General features: G+C 44.4%; 3 protein-coding genes across 4 annotated transcripts in view; 2 read left to right on the top strand and 1 right to left on the bottom strand.

The window, feature by feature from the left end:
- Positions 1-1374: 1374 nt before the first annotated feature.
- LOC134089226 (eosinophil peroxidase-like) lies at positions 1375-8544 on the top strand. The gene is made up of 15 exons (XM_062543608.1): positions 1375-1446; positions 1883-1948; positions 2206-2290; positions 2462-2634; positions 2753-2885; positions 3130-3259; positions 3524-3730; positions 3941-4298; positions 4532-4692; positions 4860-5121; positions 5468-5638; positions 6243-6480; positions 6729-6928; positions 7170-7226; positions 7541-8544. Exons 2-15 carry the CDS (start codon positions 1885-1887, stop codon positions 7951-7953), a joined length of 2652 nt encoding a protein of 883 aa, XP_062399592.1. The 5' UTR covers positions 1375-1446; positions 1883-1884; the 3' UTR covers positions 7954-8544.
- A 1940-nt stretch (positions 8545-10484) lies between these two features.
- spaw (southpaw) lies at positions 10485-12517 on the top strand. The gene is made up of 3 exons (XM_062544191.1): positions 10485-10710; positions 11391-12190; positions 12365-12517. Exons 1-3 carry the CDS (start codon positions 10485-10487, stop codon positions 12515-12517), a joined length of 1179 nt encoding a protein of 392 aa, XP_062400175.1.
- A 4016-nt stretch (positions 12518-16533) lies between these two features.
- Positions 16534-16755, bottom strand: part of LOC134089225 (tripartite motif-containing protein 16-like) — a 6116-nt gene continuing 5894 nt past the window's right edge. For both annotated transcript variants that reach the window (XM_062543606.1, XM_062543607.1), the window contains exon 7: positions 16534-16755. This exon is cut by the window's right edge and continues 853 nt beyond it. The gene's annotated coding sequence lies outside the window, so the exon portion shown is untranslated.

The following is a 16755-nucleotide window of genomic DNA, read 5'->3' as shown; positions in this document are numbered from 1 at the left end:
TGCTCATGGACCTCAACATTTGCAAGCTGTTTACTTATTCTGAAACATGACATTTTGAAACAGGAAACAGGAAAATCATGCACACATCAAATAATGCCCCAGGCCTATCAGTCTTCTAATTTTGTAGTACATGCTTCCCTTTATCAGGCAAATCAGGCAAGTCAGATCATCAGATAAACAAGACCCTTTTTTACTTCTTTACCTTCAAATAAAATTGAGAAACATTGAGCACATTCTTGTTCTAATCAATATGTCTTTATTTTATTCATACGGTTCTCTCTCTGATGTGTGATTATTTTAATTCATTTATATATTTCATTTCAATTGGTTTGTGCTTCAGGTTATTCCCAAGTATAGTGGCGACATGGAGGAGACATTCAGATAACGTTGCATTCTTGCTACTGATAAGCTAATACCTGTTATATTGATTCAGAAGAATTGTTTGTTTGCCATGCCGGCTTTCACCAGGCAGGCAGCAAAGCATTTTTTCTGAGACGGTAGAGAGAAAAATGAGGAAATACTGTTTTGTTGGAAATGCTAATTGCTGAAAATGAAGCATACACGATCGTGCACATCATCATTTTTTTTTCATGTGTGTGTGAGGGCATGTACTTGCCATTGTCTTTGACGTCAGAAATTATCATGTCAATCAAGGAATGTCTTGAATGGGTCTACAATAGAAGAAGGAAGAAAGCATTGTGTGACCAGGAACTCATTGTTACCTGTGAAGGGTGGTGACAACTTGATGAACTAAGGAAATAAAAAATGACTCATTCTGTACTTGCCTCTAGTAGTAATTGATGGTATTAGTAGTGCTAGCCAAGCAGTCACCCAGTATCATTTCATATGAAATTCAGGTTGCAAAACCCCAGCTTTGCTATTATTGTTACTGCACTGGCCACTAACCACACTCAGTGTGATTGTTCCCAATGAGATTGTCATATGGATATTTAGCCTCAGCTGTAAATGTTGTAAAACTTTCAAGATTCAATACTTAAATTGCGATATAACAGAAGTTATTAGAAATTTGCTGCAGTGTGCTCTACAATACAACAGACAAGACGAACATGTAACAGCAGAAGCAGAGTATGTCAGTGAATGTGGTCTGATAAAACTGTGTGTGTGTGTGTGTGTGTGTGTGTGTGTGTGTGTGTGTGTGTGTGTGTGTGTCTGTCTGTCTGTCTGTCTGTCTGTCTGTCTGTCTGTCTGTCTGTCTGTCTGTCTGTCTGTGTCTAGTGTGTGTGTCTCTCTCTGGGTGTAGCATTGTGTGAGGGGATTTCTAGCAGGATAGTGATTACTGAACAAGGAAGACAAGCAACACAATTGAGAAAGTAGGAGGACGCAAGGGAGAATCTCTCCGTGATGCTTAGAGGCGTGGCCACCTGTTGGGTTTAAATGGGATACACATCTGCAGACAGAGGTATCAGTCGGAACAACCAGACACAGGTAAGAGCTGCAGGCTACGCATATGAACTGCTGTATATGCTTGCTGATGGAAAACAATGTTCTTTAGTTAGATTAATTTGCTTTTTTGTCTTTGGTTAGTGGTGGAATTCAGTATAAGTCAATTGTACAATTGAAGGCAAGTTTGGAGTTGTGTAGCAAAATGACTTAAATTGTCAGCTGAAATTGCAGACTGTGGTCAATTGTGGCCAAACTGTGGCATTGAGTGAAACTGTTGATTTTATTTAGTGAGTTTATGAGTGATAGTGAGTTTTCTTTAACTCAGGAGACTGGATTTTTAGGGGATAATCTGAAAATTATAAAATTCATGTAGAATATTTAAGGGAGAATACAGTTCTCTGTTATGGCTAATACATCAGTACAGATAAGAAGAGGCATCTAATGCTGATTCTTGAACTACTTTACGTGTGTGTTGCAGAAATGGCGCGTGTGCTGTGTTTTCTGGCTGTGGGACTGTTTCTGTGTGTGCTGGGACAGGTTTCAGGTGAGCAAAATCTGGTTCTCTCATTCTCATTCACGTTTTTTTTGTAAATGTTTTGATTGTTTGCTATTGCTCTGGACATATGCAAAACATAAACATAATATATCTAATGATGTCATGGATTATGCTATAGAATTATATTATACATAATATATTATATATATATATATATATATATATATATATATATATATATTAAATTAACTCTATGGTTGGTTTGTTGTGTGTGTGTGTGTGTGTGTGTTTATTATCACTCACAGGGACCTTGAGCAGCAATGATGTACTGAGGGCCATCAGCGATGCCAAAAGAGTCGTTGATAATGCCTACACTTACTCCCGTGCTGAGTAAGTCAGAGACTTCACTGGACATATTTGAGCATTTAAATGTGTGCTAGTGTGTACAAAGCACATTGATACTATTTACTAATGTGTGTGTGTGTGTGTGTGTGTGTGTGTGTGTGTGTGTGTGTGTGTGTGTGTGTGTGTGTGTGTGTGTGTGTGTGTGTGTGTGTGCAGGACTCTGAGGCGTGTGAGGAGGGGTAACACTAATCCAGCAGACCTCCTGCGTATGGTGAAGCAGCCACGCCGAGATGCGCGCTCTGCAGTGAGATCAGCTGACTACCTGGAGTACACCCTCCACCTCCTGAACGAGAGACACCACATCCACAAACGCTCACTCAATGCTACAGGTACACACACACACACACACACACACACAAACTGTACATCGTTGTTATACAGATATAAAGATGTAGATAAATACACCCAGACATACCAATGCATTATGTGTTGATGTGCTTGTGGCAGATTTGATCAGCGAGGAGGATCTGGAAACTATCGCTCGTCTGACTGGATGCTCTGCCCGAGTACGTCAGCCTAACTGCAAGACCACACCCCACTTAAACGAGTACCGCACAGCTACAAGTGTCTGTAACAACAGGTAAGAGCACATATTCACAGAGGAGTGAAATGGAATGAATGAATTTAATTGAATCTTGAATTTCCCCTTGGGGATCAATAAAGTATCTATCTATCTATCTATCTATTTATCTAAATTAAGTGAAATGAAACAGGACTCAGATACACCAATGCAAAGAGTGAATTCACAGTGTGTGTGTGTGTGTGTGTGTGTGTGTGTGTGTGTGTGTGTGTGTGTGTGTGTGTGCGCGCGTGCGCTCTCTTAGGAATTTCCCCCGCCGTGGCTCCGCTTCCACTCCCTTTGCGCGTTGGCTCCCAGCTGAGTATCAAGATGGCCTCTCCCTTCCTCAGGGATGGGACCCCATGCTCCAGCGCAATGGAGCCCTGCTGCCACTGGTATGTTGTGTTTGTGTGTGTGTATGCCAGGGTGTGTGTTTGTGTGTGTGTGTGTGCATGCATGTAATGGATATCAACAGCCAGTAAAAAAAAACACAATCGATCAACTGATCTATTGTCAGTTATTCGTTCATCACATGTAAACTAACTTTGTCAACAAGCGCAATGCTGGATAATAGACATGAACGCTCATTCCAGCTTGCCTGCTCTCCTTCCATTATGACCTTCATTCTGACCCTTTCCCTGTGTCTGCCATTCTTTCAGGTGAGGCTTGTGTCAAACCGCATCCTTAGCACACGCAACGAGGATGTGATCAATGACTCTCTCTACACACATCTGATCACCATCTTCGGCCAGTGGACGGACCACGACCTCACCTTCACCCCTCATTCTCCGAGCATCCGCTCCTTCAACAGCGGCATCAACTGTGACGACAGCTGTGAACGTACAGAGCCATGCTTCCCCATTGGTGTAAGTTTGCGCTCTGAATAGCCTATACATACTGTAACTCTGCCAGTATTGGCATGTTCGATTTATCAGTCATAGTGATAGCTTAAAAGTTAAAAGCATGATAATAATAATAAAAAAATACTGAAATTGACTTCTTTGGTCCTCACATTGGATGTTCTCCATATGTCCCCGGTAAAGCTCATCACTCCTACATCTTTTTTTAACGTACAGATTCCTCCCAATGACACGCGCTTTGGCCGCAACTCTGATGAGTGCATCCCTTTCTTCCGTTCGGCTCCGGCTTGTGGGACTGGCAACACCGGTCACGTCTTCGGAGCTGCCAACGTGCGGGAGCAGCTGAACACCCTGACGGCCTACATAGACGTGGGCCAGGTGTACGGCTCAGAGGAGAAGCTGGTGGAGGAACTGCGCAACCTCACCACCGACAGTGGCCTGCTGCGGGTGAACGAGCGATTCACAGACAATGGACGCGAGCTGCTGCCCTTCTCTGGCATGACGGCCATGTGTGCCAACCGCAGGGAAATCACCAAGGACAACAATGCTGAAGAGGTACCCTGCTCCATCGCTGGTAAGGATTTCCACTTGTGTTTCCGTCTACACTTATTTCTACTTAAACCTCAGCCCTGGCGTCTTCTGGTGTAAAAGTAGTTTGGTGTTTATGGTTATTCCATGTCGTTCCTCCTTTGCTAGTCTCTTTGGATAGAAGCATCCCAATACATGGAAATGTAAAATGCTATTTTGTGATGGAATATCAATGCAATGCAATGGTGTGTGAATGTATTTATGCCTGTGCTTGTACAGGGGATGAACGTGTGGACGAGAACATTGGCTTGGCCTCCATGCACACTTTGATGATGCGTGAGCACAACCGTTTGGCGCGTGCTCTGGCCCAGCTTAACCCCGACTGGACTGGAGAAACCATCTATCAGGAGGCCCGCAAGATCATGGGTGGCTACTTCCAGGTGTGTGTATATGTGTGTGTGTTTACAAAAGTGTAGGAAGAGGGATGCACAATGGTGTAGTTACTAAAGCTATGCATGTTAGATGTTTATATGATAACTGCTGATACTATGAAATAGCATATTACGGTCATATGCCACATTACTGACCTTGTCCCTTAATCTCACAGGTGATCACGTTCCGTGACTACTTGCTCCACATTGTTGGCCCAAATATCCTGAACGGACCAAAGATTGGCCCTTACCCTGGTTATGATGAGAATGTGGACCCGTCCATCTCAAACATGTTTGCCACCGCAGCCTACCGCTTTGCCCATCTGGCCATTCAGCCCTTCATGTTCCGCCTGGACGAGAACTACCAGGAGCACCCACAGTTCCCCAGCGTGCTGTTCCACAGGAACTTCTTCACACCCTGGAGGCTGATCTTTGAGGGTGAGAGAGCATGACATAGATCTGCCAGTAATGCACACATCATAGCATCCTAACAGTTTCATCGGCTGGTTCCCACAAACAACAATGTATCAGGTCATAGGACATATCAGGTTTGGGAATATGATTGAATTTAGTCGATTCTGATTTAGTGTTTTTGAATTAACATCATTGAATGTGCATATCACATAATGCTTATCAGGTAAACACATTTAATAAGTTAAGTAGGCTAATCTCTTTTCTTAACCCCGTCTGTCATTCCTTTTGAAAGTTGTCTTGATTAACAAAGCAATATTTTACCAAAGCAGGCTCATATTCTGAAACCTAAACTTCCTGTGTCTGCCTGTAGGTGGCATCGACCCAGTGATCCGTGGCCTGGTGGGCCGTCAGGCGAAGCTCAACACACAGGACACCATGATGCACGACGAGCTGCGCGAGCGCCTCTTTGAGTTCCTCAGTCACGTAGCGCTGGATCTGGCTGCTCTGAACATGCAGAGGGGGCGCGACCACGGCCTTCCTGGTATGTGCTCCCCCTCATACGGATCCCTCCTCCAATCAACATCATTCACCACATTCACAACACATTGATAGTCATGGTACATGGTGGTGGATATTCATGCATGCTGAATTACTCGGTAGTATTTGACACTGTGTTAAGTAGTATTGAATCACAGACTGTTGCTTGTCCTCTAGAGCAGTGGTTTGAACTTGTCTGGCTCACACCCCAGAGACATATCTCTCTCCATCCACGGCACCCCTCTTTTCTACTTCTTACTCTCAACCTCCTTTGTGCATTATATGTACTTCCATGCCATTTCATTTAACCTTGTGATATGTTGGATAGGCCCTAAGTGCAATAAACTGCTTTTATTATCATAGCATTATGTGAAGGTGATCTCATTTTTGTTTTATTTGAATTAACTCTTTAATTCAACTCATTTAACAGAACTTTTGAAATAAATAGTGAACAGAATTTGAACAGAAATATCAGAAATAGGCCTTCAACTAAAGTGCATAAGCACTTGTACCTCCATCACAATTGTAGGCCTATTTTGAAATTGATATTGTGGCTAATCCTGAGACATGAGTCTCTAATCTCAGTCCGCCCGTCTCTCTCTCCGCAGGCTACAACGCCTGGCGTGGCTTCTGTGGCCTGTCCCAGCCGCGCACGCTGGACGAGCTGGCGGCGGTCATGAACAACACGGAGCTGGCCGGCCAGCTGCTGGAGCTCTACGGCACCGCCGACAACATCGACGTGTGGCTGGGAGGAGTGGCCGAGCCCTTCGTGGACGGAGGACGCGTGGGACCGCTGTTCGCATGCATCATCGCCAGACAGTTCCAGAATATCAGGACGGGCGACAGGTCAGCATGCGCACTCTTACACCCTCAAACACACACACACACACACACACACACACACACACACACACACACACACACACACACACACACACACACACACACACACACCCACACTCACACACTCAAACACACACACAAAAGCACATACTTTCTTTATTCAAACACCTGCCAATCTTTGTCCGATTCTTCAGTAAAACTGCATATCACTGTAAGAGTGGTGTATAAGTGTGCATGCATGTGTGCTCCAGGCTGTGGTGGGAGAATGACGACGTGTTCACTGAAGCCCAGCGTGAGTCTCTGCGCACAGCGTCTCTGTCCCGGATCATCTGTGACAACACCGGCATCGCCGACGTCCCAGAGAACCCCTTCGAGTTCCGCCCACGTGGCTCTGGGTACACACGCTGCGAGGACATCCCCGCCTTTGACCTGAGCCCCTGGAAGGGAGAAGGTGAGATGCCCACATCATGAATGCAGATGTCTGAGTGTAGCTGTGTTGGGGACTTGTGTGTGTGTGTGTGTCTGCTGGGTGTGTGTACTGTATGTGCAAACGGGAGTTGGGTGTCTATGTGTGAATATGTTAGCTAATATTGGTAAAAGATGAAGTGTGTGTACTTTTCTGTGTGCTTGTTAGTGTACTTTTGTGTGTGCTTGTCTGTATGTGGTGTAATATTTGATATGTGTCTTGGCAGCTGCTGTGGGCCCACGCACAGGAGGGAAAGGAGAGCGAGGTCCACCTGGGCCCCAAGGTGAGAGCATGTAGCCTGTATACTGCCATTTGTACAATGCACCCATCTGCATACAACACACATTAACCCAGACATCATGGTTACTGTAATACAGAACCTCCTGTAATTGTGAATACACAGCAAGTAGAACTGTACAGAACAGACTTAGAGAGATCATGTCTGTATTCTCTCTCTCTCCTCTGTTTTCATTACTGTCATGCTTGTGAACCTCATAAATGAGACCATATTGGCATCTCCCTCAATCACTGAGCTGAACATCACTCCACGCCGTTGACCACTGTTTAACCTTTGACCCCTTTCTCTCTCTCTCTCAGGCCCTCCCGGTCCCCCTGGCCCAGCTGGCAATGCCGCTCGCGCTGCCTTCGCCTTGCGCCTGGGCTACAACTTCCCGCACCCGGGCAAGCCCATCGCCTTCAAGGACGTCATCTACAACGAGCAGCACCTGTACAGCACGCAGACCGGCGTGTTCACCTGCGCCGAGGCCGGCGTCTACCAGTTCGACTTCCACTGCACGCTCTACCAGAACGTGGGCAACGTGGACCTGCGGCACAACGACAAGCTGGTGCTGCACTCCTTCACCACGCAGCAGAACGGCTACGTCACGGCCACCGGGGGCACCATCCTGCAGCTCAAGGCCGGCGACCGCGTCTACCTCAGCGCCAACTACGGCGGCAACGGCCTCACCGCCGACAGCTTCTTCTCCGGCCACATCCTCTTCACCGTCTAACGGACACGCGTCACATGAGAGCCACCCTGGCATGCTCTCATAGGCCTCTATGGTCTGGTTTACTGTTACCTGTCCTGCTCACCCGCATATTCCCCTCTTGTCCTGCTGTTCCTGTCTAGTCTCTTCTCTCTCCCTTCATCTATCGCTCAGGTCAGGGCAAATGAAGATGAAGGATGAGCACTTGATATGTGTATCACATGTCATGTTTTATTTTGTGTTTTAAATTGTTTCATAAATGATTGCTCTTAATGTATTTGCCAGCACTAATGGTGTATTCTGTCAATGTGGGAGAGAAATAGATAATCTTTGAAGAACACTTGTTTGCACTGATTTAGCAATGCACTGAATGTGATACTCATGAACACATACACTAGGCATGCCTACTTTTCACAAATGAAGAATGTGAAGCTAACAGGCTATCCGACTTTTTAAATTATGGTGATTAATTAGCACCAATTCAGGGATTTGAGTCAATTATTGCTGTTAACAAAAAATGGGAAGTAGTTGCTTGTTGAATTGTGTTCCTGTCCTGTCCTTTTTCCAATATCTTTCTTTACATTCTTAATGCAATAAAAACACTATGAAGACTAATCCTTGGTGGTTCCTCTTTAGTGAATGTGTTGCATAGCGTTTGGCATTTTTGTGCCAGTTTTGGGACTTTCAAGACATGTTCAAAGACATATGTTCAACTTGCGCGTAGTTAACTAAATTAACTAATTAATTCTCTTACTCTGTTACGGAGCCCAAGAAGTGTTATTGCAAGATAATTTTGTATAGCGAGCACATTTTGCATGTTTTACTATTGTGAGCTAATTTTAAAGGAGAATAAAATGAGAGCACAGTTAATAAAATGTGCGCACAATTGCCATTGCTTGCTGTTTAATCATTAGACTTGGCTTTGTGAGCATTGAAGTCTCATTTGACATATCTGTTGGATTATGAAGCTATTAGATCAATGGCTTATATTAGCATTCTCCTCCAAACCCTTTGTGTGCCTGGAGGAGCTATGGTGCATATATTGTCCCCAAATATGTTGCCATGATATGCATTACCCTCCTGTAGCTATACATCACACAAATGTTTGCACGCACGCATACTTATGTCTTTCAACATGTCATAAGTGGTATGTCTTCTGCACAACTGAACGTATTGAAAATATTTCCTGCAAACACACACACACACACACACACACACACACACACACACAAACACACACAACCCACACCATCAAACACAACCCACACCATCAAACACAAAAACACCAGTGAAGTCGCTTCAGATGGGTGCACATATTCAGCAATATTGTTACTTAGCGGATAAAACTTCCTTATTTATCCCCCTATTATTATTTACTCCCTACTATTTAAATTCTATACCCATGACTTCATGTATGAAGTATTATGATACTGTCTTACAAGCCTTTACAACCTGAAATTTCACTGAAGCTTCTTTGGCCTGTTGATAATGGCAACGATGAGGTAAGAGAGGCTTTATAAGCACTGGGCTGTAAGGGCTACTATGTAACTCTTGAGTGCTGTCACAACTATGTGTGAATGGTTATAGGCTAATGGCAACCATTGTAAAAGCATTTTGAATGCAGACTTTACATAAAGCATGTAAAGTTTTACACTCAAGGAAGTTGGATATCCCTTTTTTTTATCATCACACATATTAGAAATAGATCAGATAATGTTTTTTTTTATGGACACCATGTTTTATAAATTGTACTATTTACAAATCCCTCTTAGAATATAAATATAACTGGGTTATTGGTTACTGTCCTAGATAGCGAGTGTAGATTTCTGGCTCAGAATATGAAAAACATTTCAGACATTTTCAGAAAATTGAGACATTGTATTATATATTGTAATTGAAACATCAAGACTCAAATAGACATAACCACCGAAAAAAACACAACACAAAAACTCAAAATTAACCATGCAGTGCATTCAAAAACATTTGAACTAATCTCCTTGGGACAATAAAGAACCTAGAACTGGTTCTAGCCTCGTATATTAATCCTCCAGAACAATAACCTCTAGTCTAGCACATTAAAAGGAGTAAGCCTATGAAAATAGTGGTCAATTTGACTGCCAGAACTACATTTGAGAAGGCCTGGTGGACTAAGGTCCAAGAGTTATATACCAGCAGACACACACACGCTATTAGACAGTGACAGTTGTGTGAACTGGTGTCATCAAACGTCCAGTGCAGCACTGGATAAACATCACGCCTATATAACCTCCTGCTTTGAGGAGAGGGTGAACTTGACAGGCCTGCGCGCCGCCTGAGATCTGAGGGTTCGTGAGGGTCATCAGGCCAGATGGCCTCTATAAAAGTCAGGCCACCACGCGAGTTCCTCAGAGACGGACATCACTGTCATACAGTCTTTCTCGGTGGAAGGAGGCACGGATCTCTCTATTCGTGCGGTTTTTCGTTTGTTTCAGTCGTTTGTCGGTTTAGAAACTGCTCAGTTTAGAAAAATGATGGATTTATATGCCCGTTTAGCTGTGGTGTGCTGCATGATTCCGATGGGCAACTCTGGAATTTCTCCAGCAAATAGTTCATCCGTCCACTGGTATCTGAACAGCCCCGGACAGGCTTTCAGTGGAGCCGCACAGCACCAGCGCAACTTTCCGCTCTACATGCTGCAGCTTTACCGGTCGTACCGGGCGGCTGACCACGAATCTGCAGGTACCACTGACGAGGCCAACCCTCTGCCTCAGGCGAACTCAGTTGTTAGTGTAACAGCAAAAGGTGAGAATATCTTCTTCTTGTGTCTTCCCAAGCCGTCCGTTGTATGTTATTAGGATGTTGTTAATGCTGATTTTCCATCTAGGCTATCCGTGACCTCTGATCTGACATCGACACGTTTTTAATTCAAAGTGAAAGCTAACATCCTAAGTGTACATTGCACGTTTAGTTTTCACTTTGAATAGAACATATTCGTAGGCTACGGTATATAACAATAACGCTTCAGGTTTTTTGTGTGTTTGTTGGCCCTGCGTGTCCTCTGAGCACGCATCTGTCAGGCGCGCTGTCAGTGGGCTTATCTCAGAGGCACGCGAGTGACAGAGTGCCGATTTCACTTGAAAGAGTCTCTGCATTTTATGTGCTCGAGCCATGTGTATTAGCCTCGGAGACGTCTGTTGAAGTCTAAACGGAGGCACAATACACATCCTTTCCCCTCTACGATTCCTTCTTTAGCCAGCGGGTTAGCATTCTGGTAGCGGTAGGGGTAAAACTGTCATATCTGTCTATAGATGCAAACACGGCCATTGACCATTTTTATTTGCTCTATTTGCAAAATAACGTTTCTAATTCCGTTGCCGAAAAACAATAACGCTCTAACAACTAATAGGCCTACAACTGCATGGTTTATCTTGCAGTATAGTCATGCAGTCTAAAGCTTTACTTTTCTATTTTTTTTATTCAAGGATGTTATCAGGTTGGTGATCACTGGAGCATTACCTTTGACCTTACATCCTTGCTGCCAACTGACATGGTGCATCTGGCAGAGCTGCGACTCCGAGTACCAGAATTCTTTGGCTCCAAGCGTGTTCTGCTGGACGTGTTCCATGCCCACAATGGCCAGGAGTTGCTACTGGGCCGAATCCGTGCCGCACCCCAGCACAGGCCGCACTCCTGGCAGGTATTCAATGTCAGTGGCCTGCTCAGGCACTGGCTGCAGCAGGACCCGGCTCTACACTGGACAGAGGGAGCAGAGCTTGGAAGTGCGTGGACTGAGGAAGGCAGTGGCAGTGAAATGAAGGACACAGAGTTCATGACGTCCACTCGCCCAGGATTCCACCACAGGCCGGGTGTCAACCACGCGACGGCCGGGCGTGTGTTGATGGTGGTCTTCTCGGAGCAGCAGACCCGCAGCCCTGTCCCCAGCTTACTGCAGACCGCACAGCACTCCAAACACGTCAGTCCTCAGCTGACCCCACCGCGGACCCCCCAGGAGGCCCCGCAGACCCGGAGACACAAGAGGAACCGGCTGGGGCCCGAGCACCTCCCCACACCTGGGGCCACGCCTGAGACCCCAACTCAGGCCACCCCAGAGAGCCCAGCCAAGCCGCTGTGCCAAAGGGTCGACATGTGGGTGGACTTTGATCAGATCGGCTGGGACCAGTGGATCGTCCATCCAAAGCGCTATAACGCCTACCGCTGTGAGGGGGAGTGTCCCTCACCGCTGGACGAGAGCTTCAAGCCCACCAACCACGCCTACATGCAGGTGAGTCTCACACAATGACTTTTCTAATAACACCTATGGCAGCTGGTCATTATTTGTGCTGACTGAGTTGGGAGTCCTTGAAGAAATCATCATTGAGTGCCACTGTAGTTGTCTCGGTATCGAACATGGCTTCCTGTGAGATGAAATAACATTCTCTCTTCTCTCCCTCCCCAGAGTTTGCTGCGCTTATACCACCCTGAGCGGGTAACGTGCCCGTCTTGTGTGCCCACGCGCCTGAGCCCACTGTCTATGCTGTACTACGAAGATGATGGCGTGGTGCTTCGACACCATGAGGAGATGGTGGTGGAGGAGTGTGGCTGCCAGTGATGCCCATGAACAAACATGGACACTTGTATCTATCCAGATATGCTCTTGAAATTCCTGAGATGAGGTGTTTTTTTCAGGATTTTTTTTGGGGGGGACACACAACAACTTTGAACTCTTCAAATGATTAATGAAATGACTAAAAAGTATTATGAAATACAGTATATATCCAAGTCCTTTGTTATTAGTATTTTGAATGTATATTTTAGATATATGCTTTGTATTTAAATATAAAATAATTCGGAAGATTTTGATATTACAGTATCAACTATATGTATGTAATATATGAAAATGTGTTTGTCAATATTATTTCCAAAGTCAGTGTACCTTTTGGGAGAAATATATGTATTTAATACAGTGTATTAATATTTCATGTTTAAATGTTCCTGACTTGATGATTGGTGAAGTGCTCTGTTTCAAGGAGTGCTTGAACTTCATCACAGCTCTGATATTGTATCGCAAATATTTTGTCATAATAATAAAGTATTTTATATTTCAGCCGCTCATTCCAAGTTTCATTGCTTGTAATCAAAAACCTTTTGATAAAATACCCATACCTGAACAGTTTTGCCATTTCTTTTATTTTTCACTCTCTTTTGAATTCTAAAACTTTGACGCTTACAGTAATATCTCGGAAGTACTCAGAATGCAGTTAGACCTCTATAAAAAGGAGACAAGATGTCTTACTTTTCAGATTTGAAATAAAATACCTGCACACATCAGTTAATCTTTAATGAAAAATGCACTTCAACCAACAAAACATTTCATTCCCCCTGATACAAAATCAGTCTATGCACCAATTCATAGCAAATGTTCTATCCCATAAAACCACTTTGGGTTAGTTCAGTGAGTTGATGGTGCTCATCATAATACAGTTTTTCTCAGTCGCTTTGGTGCTTTTCTCAGATCAGAATGAAACTTCTCATAACTATTAGTGCAACCATTTGTGCACAGCGAATAACAATTTCGCCTTCCTCTGAAGGACTTGCAAATGCATTCAGACATGTATCAGTTGCTTTCATACAATTCTCTGCTGTTTTATAACATCATTTGCTTATGTCATGGCAGTAAAAAATGAACAAGGCTATACTTATGGATACTGAATAGTCGTTCCCAATAAAACTGATAGTCTTCATTTGTTTGCTTCAGTCATTACATACAAAATTGTTGAACTAGTTTTCAAATGCTGTAGAAATGCAAAGAGCATATCCAGTAAAAAAAAAGTGTCTTGTACTGACTTACTCCCCTAACTACAGCAATGTGTAACTTTTCTGTATAAGGCTGTACAATAGTGTATAGTGCTGTCTTGAGCATTATTCAGGGAGTGTCACTGAGTTCTGACCTTTTTTATTTTGCATTGGAAAACACTGAGATAGTATCATAATGAAAACATGACGAAGCCATTTGACTATCTTGTTCATAAACATGGTGTCTAGACGTCTCATTTTGATGACACTGGCAGTTTCATTGACATACTTGCTTTTGAGGACTGGACTATCCATTTTGAGCAAGTGATGTGCTTTTGAGGAATGGACAATCCATTTTCAGCAATGACATGCTTTTGCAGGATATTTTCCAAGAAAGATATGTCTGAATTTAAAACAATGTGGTTGTTGATTTTGTATCACACCACTACATGAGCCACAGTTCAGTGCACTTAATCAAGAGTGTGAAATGTAAAAGAGATCAGGAACGATTGTATATCTGACAAAACAACTGTAGTACAACTGTAGTACATAGTACTGTAGGTGGCAGCGCAGTAGCAAACTACTGTAGGTCTTTATTTTCAATCTACTGTCAGATAAATGGCTATCATTATTCTTCTGTTACATCAAAAAATAAGAACACTACCATGTAGTCTAGGATTTGTGTAGGATAGGCACACTCTGACTGAATGAAGCACATTGCCCTCAAGACTGACAGGCAGACAGGAGATCTGAACAGAGCTGTCTGCTTGAACTGGTCAGCGTCTGGTCAGGTCTGAGGCCGGACAGGGCAGGACAGCAGTGTGGGAGAGCTGCTTTCCTCAAACCTCAAAAGCGCCACCAAATGTGGATTGGAACTAACAGGCCGTTCAGTCGCCACACACACGCTCACCAAACACACACCCCGACTCATTTGAGACTGTTTATAGTTATACGACATGTCTGATGTGAGGTGCTCAGCAGCCATTTCCTCCAAGGGCCAAGTGCAGGATGTGCTGCTGGGAGACAGAAGGCCAGCGGAGAGGAGCGGAGAGGAGTGCGGAGTGAGAGGAGGGAGGGCCGAGATGAGAGAGGCCAGGAGCAGGCCTGTGTTTATTTAGAGGGGGGCAGGAAGAGAAAGCTGAGAAGGGCAAGTTGAGAGTGTGAGAACTTGACTGCAAAAAGGGTTAACTGTACAATCTGTGTGAATGTGTGTGTTTGTGTGTGTGCTTGTTGTGAATAGTTGTGAAGACTGCACATATAGACTGACAGACAGATAGATAGATAGATAGATAGATAGATAGATAGATAGATAGGTCTAGTTAAAAGATATGATATGATGGTATGAGCTGAGAGAGACAGGCTCATGCTGAAAAGTCCATTTCTCCCCTCCCCTTTTGTGTGAAAGGCTAGATGGCCCTGGGGACAAAGGAGCCCCTCGACCTGTCTGTTGAGCATAACAGGGGCAGAAGTCTGCTACAGAACATGCTCCTCGGTTTAATGAGCGTGCTGTGTAGTGGGTGGCGGTCATTGTCCATATTCGCCAGCATCCTGCTCATGGTCAGTGTCTCTGCAGTTGTCGTGAGTGACTCCAGCTTTTCTTCCCAGCCTGTTCCGTTGCCCAGCGTCGCTCTTCTTAATGCTGCCTCCCCAGCACACCACAGCATGAAAGAGGACACTGGCCATGACAGACTGCTAAAACATCCAGAGGAGCTTACTGCAGACATGGAATGACCGCAGCCTGCTCCGGAAGTAAAGCCGACTCTGGCCTTTCCGATACTGTGCATCTGTGTTGGCTGACCAGTCCAGTTTATTATCCATGTTTACCCCCAGGTACTTATATGTGCTGACCATCTCCGCATTGACCCCTTCAATGCAGACTGACAGCATGGTGCCTTAGATCTCTTGACATCCACCACCATCTCCTTGGACTTTGTTGAGTTCAGCTGCAGGTGGTAGAGGCTGCACCATTGCACTAAATCATCCACCAGGTTCCTGTACTCATCCTCCTGCCCACCCCTGATGCACCACAGAATTACAGTGTCATCCATAAACGTGTGCATGTGGCATGACCCATGAGAGTTGCAGCTGATGTCAGACGTGTACAGGGTGTACAGGGTGAACACAGTCCGCAGAGGCACTCCGGTGCTGTTGATCAAGATCTTTGAGAAGCAGAGACTGTACATCCCTTTTTCATGAAACGTCATGAAATTTCCCGTAAATACGTACAGGGGCTGCGTAAGAATGTGGGGATTATGAAACAAGATTGGTTGGTTCTTAAACTGTGGCATTGCACACACTGGTGCTCTTGGATAAGAGCCAGGTATGTATTAGGGTTGGGATTATTTATGGTTATTGTAAAACAGCTGTCATAGCTGTCACTTTAATAGTGCCTTCTCACAAGAGCATATACCACTGAGCTTGACTAGCTAGCTAGACCTCAGTAGAAGCTGTTCATAGTTCTAATACCCCATTATTCCTACGACTCTATGATATGATTTAAACACTGAAACACTTACAGTTATACACTTAAAACATTAGGATGGAAGCCTTGACTAAATGGCCTGGTGATCCCATCGCCATTCTATACCAAGTAAGACGGAAGCGATCACAGCCTGTGACCCTTCTACCCTGGTATGACAAAATGAAATGTCAGGACTTTCCCAAAACTTTCAATTAATTTACTGAATCTATGATATCTCCAGGCCTGGGAAATGGGATTTCACAATTCTATGAAGTTTTCCATGACCATAGGAATCCTGTCTATAGGCATAGACAAGGGCCTTTATATTATTCTTAATCCTAAGGCTACAACTTTAAACAAGACAGACAATATCAAATATTGCAGTTTTTAATTGGCATCAAATGTTTGTGAGAGAATGCTGGTGAGTTAGGATGAATAGTCATTAGACATGGCATGACAAATGACACATGGCACCAGAGACAGGTAATAAGGCATGTTGCAGCTGATGAGGACACCATGATCTTGAAGCGCTTTCATCAGCCAGAGCAGCAAATCAAAGGGCAACCAGAGAAGACTGGAGCAGCAGGTACTGG

The sequence above is a fragment of the Sardina pilchardus genome, chromosome 8, assembly GCF_963854185.1.
Source record: "Sardina pilchardus chromosome 8, fSarPil1.1, whole genome shotgun sequence".
Lineage (NCBI taxonomy): Eukaryota > Metazoa > Chordata > Actinopteri > Clupeiformes > Clupeidae > Sardina > Sardina pilchardus.
Note: the sequence above shows the minus strand (reverse complement) of the source record. Positions and strands in the feature narration are given on the sequence as shown.

What these genes read in the sequence shown, in the direction of transcription:
- LOC134089226 (XM_062543608.1), top strand. Translation starts at nt 1,885, where the DNA reads ATGGCGCGTGTGCTGTGTTTTCTGGCTGTGGGACTGTTTCTGTGTGTG. An exon ending in TACACTTACTCCCGTGCTGA is followed by an intron (nt 2,291 to 2,461) that starts GTAAGTCAGAGA and finishes GTGTGTGTGCAG; the next exon opens with GACTCTGAGGCGTGTGAGGA. An exon ending in CTGGAGGCTGATCTTTGAGG is followed by an intron (nt 5,122 to 5,467) that starts GTGAGAGAGCAT and finishes GTCTGCCTGTAG; the next exon opens with GTGGCATCGACCCAGTGATC.
- spaw (XM_062544191.1), top strand. Translation starts at nt 10,485, where the DNA reads ATGGGCAACTCTGGAATTTCTCCAGCAAATAGTTCATCCGTCCACTGG. An exon ending in TGTTAGTGTAACAGCAAAAG is followed by an intron (nt 10,711 to 11,390) that starts GTGAGAATATCT and finishes TTTTTATTCAAG; the next exon opens with GATGTTATCAGGTTGGTGAT. An exon ending in CCAACCACGCCTACATGCAG is followed by an intron (nt 12,191 to 12,364) that starts GTGAGTCTCACA and finishes CTCCCTCCCCAG; the next exon opens with AGTTTGCTGCGCTTATACCA.